The following is a 10,402-nucleotide window of genomic DNA, read 5'->3' as shown; positions in this document are numbered from 1 at the left end:
GGTTTAACTTCAGTACAAGACACAGAGGGCGTTAGTTTTGATAGTGGAGGAAACATTTTTGATTCAAGAGAGTTGATGTTTTTCTTCAGCAATTCGGTTGGTATGAGGGAGATGTTGGGGCCCAGCACTGTACTGATGGGCACGGGCACGATTAGTTCTGCAAATAAGAGACCAGGCGAAAAGTGAATAAGAGGGAAGAAATGACATTTCACAGACATAAATTTGATCTTTTTCATTATTTCTGAGTGGTATGGAATGTCCACAAATTCACAACCTTTTTAAAATCATTGACTTTTTTTTGTTGTGATTGCTCAATTTCTTTAGCCAAACTGAGACACATTTCTTTACAACAAATGCTATCTTAAAGCTAAAGAAACTGAGAAATCACATTGAGCTTTGTACAAGACAATACTTTTCTTCTTCTTAAATAAGAGTAGCAACTCAAAGCTAGCACAAACGTTCTCTGCAATTACCCTTCCCCTATTTATCATTAAAAAAGAAATAGGTACAACATTGGTATTCACGAGTATTAAAAAAAGGTTTGACTAAATTTTTTATTAGAATTTTTTCGAACAAATAAAATACTCTGGCTAGTACTGTCATGGGTTAGGAAAGGGGAAAAAATGACGGAGGTTAATATGGGGAAAAAACTATGTATAACTTTTTTTGCAACACTACCTAGACGCAATGTTAGAAATCATATAAGAAAAGTAAAAAGGAGTTGAAATAATTAAAATTTTCAGTGTTCCTATTATGTGATCAAGTGGAAAAGTTCATTCTTGTGAATTATGGCACACTTGACAAAGAAAAAAAGAAGAAAAATGATAAAATGAAATAAGAAAATAGTTGACAAGAGAAGGAATAAGAATACAAAAAGAAAAGATATCATCCTGATGGATCTATGTAATAGGAGTTTTGAAAAATCGGTAGTGATGCAAAAATATAAAACAAACGACAAAAAACAATAAAATGTACAATTTAAAACAACTAACCAACACACTTGTAAAAAAAAAGAGGAGAAAACAAAAACAAAAAAATAGATCTACCAATGTATTGTTTTTTTTTTACATCCATAACTTACTTAAACTTAATAAAATAATTTATAAAGAAATAAAAATCAAAATAAAACAAAATTTAAACTTTGGCACTTTGCTGTATAATAAAAACGTCATTTAAAATAAAACAAATCTTAACGGAAAATATGCGATTTTTTTTTTTATATAAAGTCAATCTTATCTATAACTATGAGAGACATATCAAATATAACAATATTTTTACTAATACAAATAAATAATAGTTCAACTCTTTACTATTTTGGAAAAATTATAAATAATTCAAAAACTTTTCGCGTTTTTTTTTCTTTTCTTTCAAGAAGGAAATATTTTGGAGTGAAAAAACTTATCGTGATTAATATTTAATTATTATTTATACATGGAAAAGTCTTAACAAAATAATAATAATTAGATAAACCTAATGAGACTAGTTTTATATTTGGTTATAAGTTATTATAATTATAATGTAATTTGATCATATTGTACATGGCTCTAAAACCAACATCCCATTTCAAGAACAAATATTCTCGCCTCAAGTTTAAACTGAAACCAATTTTGTCCAATCAGATGTTTGGAATTAAAGCTTCAATGCAGCTAGAGAGCCAGAATTTGTTCATAAATATGGCCTTAAAACAAAATTATTACCAACCTAAAAATAAGGCACTTCAAAAACTATAAAAAATTAAAGATTTTTGGTATAAAATAATAAATAGATAAAAAGCTATTCTATTAAACAATTTACTTAATTATAATTACATAATTACGAGTATGTACTGGGAAATTGTTTTTGAGTATTCAAATAAAGTCGTTGTGGACTAAATAGACCCACAAGGGAGAGACATATCTCTCTTCTAGACGAAAATTTGTAGAGCAGACAGAAAAATGGCAACAGATAATCGTACCATGGAGAAAGAATTTATCTATCAACTAAAAAAAAGGCAAAAATAGGAATGAAAATTCCAGTATGATATTTTATGATGAAGGAATGTTAAAAGAAGCAAGAAATACTGGTAAAGACAATTAATTATTATTTTTTTTCAATGAAAATGAAAAAAAAATTATCTTCTAAAAAATTAAAGGAAAATAAACGCTAATTAACGACTATAATTTTTTATAAAATAAATATTAGAAGGAGAAGATATTTAATCACAAATATGTAGAGATTTGTACTACTTTATGCACAATCAAAATATTAGTCGGAAAAATAAATAAACTTACATGGATTCTCTAAAAAATCAACTAAATATGTTATGTACCTATCTCATTACTCATTAACCTTATCCAATAGTGTAAAAAAAAAAAAAAAAAAAAAAAAAAAAAATTTTTTTGCAAAAAAAATAGTCGTTTTATTACGAAGATCTATTTAAACATAAACATACACAAAACTTAATTGAACCTTCGAAGTTCGTTCTATTCACGCATTATAGCAAGATCCAACACGGATTTCAAAGATACCAATGACCTGGACGGAATTTGAACCCTTAACGCACAGACTAGCAGCCTCTATACTCAACAGCCTTTAGTCTAAATAAAATATCGTAATAAATAACTTAATTTTCTAGAGAAAACTATGTATTTAAATAAATATACTAAAAAAATACAACCTTCTAAAGTCAAAAGATAAATGCAAGGTACAAATAGTATACATAAAGTTTGTGAAGATTATTTTTCCTAGTGTTGTCCACCTAGTGATCGAAATCGTTTTCCTCATGAATGCAAATATTGCTAATGTCTACATGACAAACACTAGGTCGACAAAATCAGTTTCAAAGTCTAGATGTGAAGGCAATTAAAGTCCATTATTTTTATTGTGCTACTTGTAGATCAACCTTCAATGTGTTTTTTGAAATATTCAAAGTTTCATCAACTTCAGGAAGTATCTCATTCTGTTCATTTTCTTCAGTTATTTCAGTTTTATTTATTTGAACATCTGGGTCCGTTTTATGTTCGACATGGGACATTTTGTTCAGAGGGCTATCATTATTTTCTACCCGTACTTTGTCATCAGTCTTTTCAGTTTGTTCTTTGGATATTTTATCAGTCGCTTCACAAGGTTCTTCTTTAAGAGTATCAGTCTTTCTCTCTACATTTGTTTTGGGCTCAGAGTCATCCAGTTTGTTTATAGTTTTGGCATTCAAGATGGATTTCAATGCACTGTTTGACTCGGTGATGTCTTCGTTTTCATTTGTTTTAACTACAGTGTGTTTTTCTTCTGAGATATTCAAACTAGAAACTGTTTTAGACGAGTTGGGATCATTGTGTTCATCATCTCTTTCAGGTCCACTTGTATCCACGTTATGAAAAGGATGTGTTTTTCTTCTGAGATATTCAAACTAGAAACTGTTTCAGATGAGTTGGGATCATTGTGTTCATCATCTCTTTCAGGTCCACTTGTATCCACGTCATGAAAAGGATCGATGTCGATATGTACAAAAGGTTCAAGACCTTCTACTAACTCATCATCTTCATCTGTGTCATGGCTATTTTCTTCCAAGTTAATGAAATCTACATGTTTACTACTTGCTTGGCCTCCACTATTGAAATCGCTCATCTGTGTCATGGCTATTTTCTTCCAAGTTAATGAAATCTACATGTTTACTACTTGCTTGGCCTCCACTATTGAAATCGCCAATACATTCACCCATACTGGAATTCTGAGATTTGTTAGCATCATATTGTCTGGGGTTCATTGGTGTTGCAAACTGATGTGGTAAGCTCAGTTGTACAGGACTGGATTGTGCTGACAGTAGCTTGGATAGAACTTCTGACTGGCTTTGTGTTATCTTATTGTTCTCTGTTTGTATTGCAAAATTTTGCATTTTTGGCGTTTAACTCATTTAGAATTACCGTCAACATTCAACTGTGTAAGTTACAACATTTGTACAAAATTTCAGAAAATGCTCAAAATGCTCATTAATTGTTTAATAGGCCATCTCGATCTGTATAATATTATCATGATTTCATGTTTCAATGTACAGTCATACTCTATGTGCTTCTACTAACAAAGCTATTATGCATTCAAATATTAAGACCACTTTTCCAAAAGTTCATTTTTATTGAGTTGACTTTTTTGAAAATTAATACTTGCGCATTAAATAATTAGAATAAAAATATAATCAAAGATAGACACTTGGTTCTTAGTAATGAACTGTTGAGTGTTTTAACTTTGGAAGAGTGGTCTCCGGTTGTGTTTCAAATTCTTTGAATTTCGTTTTCGCTCAATTCTTCTTCTATCGGTTTATGGGGGACTTTTTCAAAGCTACAACCAACTCTCTTTTTTCCCGTTAACATAAATCTCTCTCTGGTGGAAGGAACTCTGTGCATTTATAGCTTATTGGAATGTCCTGGGTCGTTTTATTCAACATAACCAAAATCCTAAAGCTTCAGGTAAGAATTTACACTTTGAATTTGAACAGTTCATTTCATGTATTTTTGTAAATACTTCATTGATTGGTTCGTAGGTTTGTAAGTGCTTCCGTTTGGGATCAAAGCATCTGTTCCGTTTGGGAATGAACTTGTCACAATATTCGTCTTCATTTTTATATGAAATGAAATAATTTTATAACAATTCGCGCTAGCACGTATTTGCTTCATTTGGAAGCTATGTGTTTATCAATTAACATTGACAAAATGGGTAACATTGAAAGAGATACACTAGAACTAGTTATGTTATTCGCATGTGTTATATCCTTTAAAAAATTCTTGATTATTTTTCACAGCAAAATTTGAGCAATTCTACCGAAATCTTCAGCATTCAAATCAGATGAATCATTATCGGAGACAGTTAGCAGCAGCTTCCATGCAAGGACAACCTCATCTGCAACCCAACCTCAATCCATCCAACAGTTCCACATCAAAACCGAAATGCATTACAGCGAATAGTTTTCACTGATTCACTGTTATTTGTTTTCATAATTCGATCCTCACTATTGTCGATTCTCATCCTCACTAAATATTCGACCCTCACTAAATACTCAATTGATCGATCGATATTATTTGTACATCACTAAATTGCATCTCACTGATGTTATCTACCTGTTACAATCATTTGAAACAGCATATTTACTGTGTAATACTTACAATTCCTTACAAACAGCTAACCAATGTTTTCAGTATTTTCTACAAAAATACTTTCCATTTAGTCAATGTAGTTTTTGTTGCCGTTTCTCTCTAACCAGAGTGATTTCATGTTTTATTTTGACCTAACCAAAGAGACCGATTTTTTCACAATTTCGTAATTTGGATTTTTATTTTCTTTCTCAGTATAGTTTATTATTATTATTATTTACAAATATATTTTTGTAATAAACAAGTGCAATAAGGAATAACAGGATTTATTTTTTCTTAATTAAGAATATTTTATTTATTAAAATTTGTACATTTTTTTCTATAAAATATCTAAATAAAGTAGATTGAAAATAAGAACTCTTTATTAACAAACAAAACAGAGTTGCTTTTATGTCTGTTTTTTGTAATTTTCTTTTAGAAGAGTCTTTTTTTTACAATTTTGTTGTTCTATTACTTTTATTTCCTTCTTTGAAAACATAAGCAAAATATTCTTCAAGAGTACGCTATGCTATCTAACTTCTAAACTCTAAAGCAACAAAATTACAAAAATAATAAAGTAAATAGAAAACGATATGTACCTAATCTGGCAATTTGCTAATTCACCTAAGACGTCAATTTTTTTCCCCCCCCTTTAAAGCCCTTTACTTCTACGGACAGTAAGTCGTTTGCGAGTAAAAAGAACAAATTTTTGCTTTGTACCATAGAAAATTTCTATATTACCAAGCAAAAATTGCTAGATGATATGCCATATCGTGTAATCCTACATTAATAAGAATAACCCATTACTTCTTTATTCCCTAGCTCTACCTTGAAACTGTCCGATTTGTTTTCCAGACTACAATCTGCTGAAGGAGATCCATTTCAATCCTAGCACTCAGCTCCTTATCAATGCTGTCACGCTAGAGAGAGAACTCCTCAAAGCCAACATGAGCAGTCGATTTTATACATGCCCCAAGTGTAAAAACAATTTCCGTAGCAAGGGCTGGCTCCGGAGGCATTTCATGTTGAACTGTTTTAAACACAAATAAATCGATCAAACAAGAAAATTGACATGAAAAAAGAAATGGTTTTATTAATGTCCATTGTCATCCACAATAAATGGATAGATATAAGTTAATTGGCCCAAACTCATACATATAAAGAAAGATCTTGTTTGAATAAAACCCATGTTGAAACTATCTTTATTACAAAAATTCTACGAATTGTATATTGGAAATGCATTACAGCGAATAGTTTTCACTGATTCACTGTAATTAAAATTTGTTTTCATAATTCGATCCTCACTATTGTCGATTCTCATCCTCACTAAATATTCGACCCTCACTAAATACTCAATTGATCGATCGTAACAACTTGAACTTCCAATGCCCGAACTGTTTCGTAAAGTCCTACAAGTATATCTCAGCACTGAGGCGACATCTGACATACGAGTGTGAAGAAAGAATCATTTGGATTGCTAATATTATATTAGTAGAATTTTCAAAATCAACAGTTGACTAGGGGAGTGGGAAAAAAGATTTTGAAGGCAAAACAAAGATAATTTTGCATTTGGATCCAGGAGAAAGAATCATTTGGATTGCTAATATTATATTCGTAGAATTTTCAAAATCAACAGTTGACTAGGGGAGTGGGAAAAAAGATTTTGAAGGCAAAACAAAGATAATTTTGCATTTGGATCCAGGGCAAAACTGTCTTTAAATGCAATTCTCAGGAGTGAAAACCAAGTCATGTAGTGAGAATTGCTCAAATCATGTGTCCGAACGGTCTCCGAACCTTCCTAGCGGTTAACAATGTTCAAGTTGCCTCAGTAGTAGCTCATTTTGCAGGCGAAAAAGCCGCGTGTCTACGTTTCCAATTTGAGACAGGCCTTAACGTTTTACCAACAGACTTGGTACTCACTCCATACTACTGAACAATGCCAATGAAGCTGTGCCAATGCGATTATGTGACCTTTTTTATAGTCAACATGGCTTAACCAATGAGACTGCGAGATTCGGCTTTGTGGAGCAAGTGTGGACGTTTAAAGCGGAATGTCATTGGTTCAGCCATGTTGACTATAAAGAAAAGTCACATAATCCAATACGGTATCGTATTCGATTATGTGAAACAAAACATGCCTGAACCAATGAGATTCCACTTTGGACGTGTAAACACAGCGAAATCTCTCATCGGTTCAGCCATGTTTGACTGACTTTTATAATCGAATACAACTCTGCTTGACCAGGTTCACATTTCACTCAATGCTTAACGAAATCCTGCCACACCTTGTTTTGGCTAACCATATCGTAGTGATGCTTCAGCTTAATATGGCACTGCAAGTGGTCGCGCCGTTTGTACTGTTTGAGACACAACATACAAATGAACTCCCGCTCCTCCTTCCCACACTCGTATGTCAGATGTCGCCTCAGTGCTGAGATATACTTGTAGGACTTTACGAAACAGTTCGGGCATTGGAAGTTCAAGTTGTTGTTCGTTGCTGGCGTTGTGGTTCCGTTCATATTGTGCAGGGCATCAAAGTAGAGCTTATACTTGAGAAGTTTCTTGGTGTGTTTGGACGTCTTGCGGGATAGATGCTCGGGAGATCCCTCGTTGGGGTCTTCGTGGCCGGGGGGAGTGAGGTAGGATGGAAAGTACTTCCGGTGATCGTCTGTAAACATAGGGGTATTGGCATAATCATTTGGGAACACACACACAGGAGTGCCTCGGAAAACGTTGAGCTGAGCGCAGGGCAGTGTTCCAGGACCAACCAAATTTCAGTTGGTATAATAAAATGAATATTAGGTTGTGGATGAGGGCTTCAATATAAAACGAACATCTTTTCCTCTGATATTTTAACAACCTCAAATGGACAGTTCTAAAGTCTTCTAAATCTTTTTTCAATATTTTGAATTATTGAGGGAGGAGGGAGTTGTAGATTTCTAAATTAGTAAAGTACCATGGCTATTGGATAAGTATTCTCCTCCTTGAACAATAAAAAATTGTTGATAGAAAAAGTGACCATTTTTTTTTAGGAATGTGTGGTATTCATTATAGGAAATAGTTTCACACTCTAAATGTCGAAAAAAAAACCCACAAATTTCAAGGGACTAATTTTTCTTTGAAAAACTATACCTGTCTACTCGTAACTTAGACAGTGTCCAAGCCTATTTTTCTGCTTTGCTTACACTGCTGACATGTGGGACGCGGATGTTAATTCAAAACTAAAACAAACTAAGACAAATACATAGATTCAAGAAAGCAAAGAAATCAACACAGGTAAATCCGTTGCAAACATGGGGAGTATTATTTGTTAAAAAAACATTTCAAAAACAACTCTTTGGTTAGGTCAAAATAAAACATGAAATCACTCTGGTTAGAGAGAAACGGCAACAAAAACTACATTGACTAAATGGAAAGTATTGTTGTAGAAAATACTGAAAACATTGATTAGCTGTTTGTAAGGAATTGTAAGTATTACACAGTAAATATGCTGTTTCAAATGATTGTAACAGGTAGATAACATCAGTGAGATGCAATTTAGTGATGTACAAATAATATCGATCGATCAATTGAGTATTTAGTGAGGGTCGAATATTTAGTGAGGATGAGAATCGACAATAGTGAGGATCGAATTATGAAAACAAATAACAGTGAATCAGTGAAAACTATTCGCTGTAATGCATTTCGAATATACAATTCGTAGAATTTTTGTAATAAAGATAGTTTCAACATGGGTTTTATTCAAACAAGATCTTTCTTTATATGTATGAGTTTGGGCCAATTAACTTATATCTATCCATTTATTGTGGATGACAATGGACATTAATAAAACCATTTCTTTTTTCATGTCAATTTTCTTGTTTGATCGATTTATTTGTGTTTAAAACAGTTCAACATGAAATGCCTCCGGAGCCAGCCCTTGCTACGGAAATTGTTTTTACACTTGGGGCATGTATAAAATCGACTGCTCATGTTGGCTTTGAGGAGTTCTCTCTCTAGCGTGACAGCATTGATAAGGAGCTGAGTGCTAGGATTGAAATGGATCTCCTTCAGCAGATTGTAGTCTGGAAAACAAATCGGACAGTTTCAAGGTAGAGCTAGGGAATAAAGAAGTAATGGGTTATTCTTATTAATGTAGGATTACACGATATGGCATATCATCTAGCAATTTTTGCTTGGTAATATAGAAATTTTCTATGGTACAAAGCAAAAATTTGTTCTTTTTACTCGCAAACGACTTACTGTCCGTAGAAGTAAAGGGCTTTAAAGGGGGGGGAAAAAAATTGACGTCTTAGGTGAATTAGCAAATTGCCAGATTAGGTACATATCGTTTTCTATTTACTTTATTATTTTTGTAATTTTGTTGCTTTAGAGTTTAGAAGTTAGATAGCATAGCGTACTCTTGAAGAATATTTTGCTTATGTTTTCAAAGAAGGAAATAAAAGTAATAGAACAACAAAATTGTAAAAAAAAGACTCTTCTAAAAGAAAATTACAAAAAACAGACATAAAAGCAACTCTGTTTTGTTTGTTAATAAAGAGTTCTTATTTTCAATCTACTTTATTTAGATATTTTATAGAAAAAAATGTACAAATTTTAATAAATAAAATATTCTTAATTAAGAAAAAATAAATCCTGTTATTCCTTATTGCACTTGTTTATTACAAAAATATATTTGTAAATAATAATAATAATAAACTATACTGAGAAAGAAAATAAAAATCCAAATTACGAAATTGTGAAAAAATCGGTTTATTCGAGGCAGTTTGGATTTCCATCCATCTAATCAAATAGCCTTTTCTGATTTTTTTTTCTTGAAAATATTTCTTTGAAATAATTTTCTAGCTGGTTCTAATTTTAAAATGGACATAAATTACTTCTTTAATAAATAAAAAAAAAAAAATCAACTTTCCTCGATTTTTTTTTTTCTTGCAAAAAGAGTAGTTGAAAACTCGACTGAAATTTATCTATCAACTAAAAAAAAGGCAAAAATAGGAATGAAAATTCCAGTATGATATTTTATGATGAAGGAATGTTAAAAGAAGCAAGAAATACTGGTAAAGACAATTAATTATTATTTTTTTTCAATGAAAATGAAAAAAAAATTATCTTCTAAAAAATTAAAGGAAAATAAACGCTAATTAACGACTATAATTTTTTATAAAATAAATATTAGAAGGAGAAGATATTTAATCACAAATATGTAGAGATTTGTACTACTTTATGCACAATCAAAATATTAGTCGGAAAAATAAATAAACTTACATGGATTCTCTAAAAAATCAACTAAATATGTTATGTAC

General features: G+C 31.6%; 2 protein-coding genes across 4 annotated transcripts in view; one reads left to right on the top strand and one right to left on the bottom strand.

The window, feature by feature from the left end:
* Positions 1 to 2,753: 2,753 nt before the first annotated feature.
* Positions 2,754 to 3,871, bottom strand: LOC113465534. Its single transcript, XM_026820119.1, has 3 exons — positions 3,638 to 3,871; positions 3,468 to 3,555; positions 2,754 to 3,360 (listed from the first exon to the last, which is right to left on the bottom strand). The coding sequence occupies exons 1-3, from the start codon at positions 3,869 to 3,871 to the stop codon at positions 2,858 to 2,860; spliced, it is 825 nt and encodes a 274-aa protein (XP_026675920.1). The 3' UTR covers positions 2,754 to 2,857.
* The window catches only part of LOC113465539 (putative uncharacterized protein DDB_G0291812), a 23,381-nt gene continuing 16,838 nt past the window's right edge, over positions 3,860 to 10,402 (top strand). For 2 of the 3 annotated variants that reach the window (XM_026820134.1, XM_026820136.1), the window contains exon 1: positions 3,860 to 4,513. Coding sequence is in view for 1 of the 3 variants with exons in the window: in XM_026820135.1 (XP_026675936.1) it covers positions 4,816 to 4,904 (89 nt within the window). In the remaining 2 variants the exon portion in view is untranslated. Of the gene's footprint in view, positions 4,905 to 10,402 lie in introns of all 3 variants that reach the window. The other variant, XM_026820135.1, reaches the window with a different exon arrangement.

This window comes from Diaphorina citri, unplaced genomic scaffold, assembly GCF_000475195.1.
Source record: "Diaphorina citri unplaced genomic scaffold, Diaci psyllid genome assembly version 1.1 scaffold123, whole genome shotgun sequence".
Lineage (NCBI taxonomy): Eukaryota > Metazoa > Arthropoda > Insecta > Hemiptera > Psyllidae > Diaphorina > Diaphorina citri.
This window is presented reverse-complemented; position numbering and strand designations above follow the sequence as displayed.

What these genes read in the sequence shown, in the direction of transcription:
- LOC113465534 (XM_026820119.1), bottom strand. Translation starts at nt 3,871, where the DNA reads ATGCAAAATTTTGCAATACAAACAGAGAACAATAAGATAACACAAAGC. An exon ending in CAAGTAGTAAACATGTAGAT is followed by an intron (nt 3,556 to 3,637) that starts TTCATTAACTTG and finishes AAACATGTAGAT; the next exon opens with TTCATTAACTTGGAAGAAAA. An exon ending in TTTTGTACATATCGACATCG is followed by an intron (nt 3,361 to 3,467) that starts ATCCTTTTCATG and finishes GAAGAAAAACAC; the next exon opens with ATCCTTTTCATAACGTGGAT.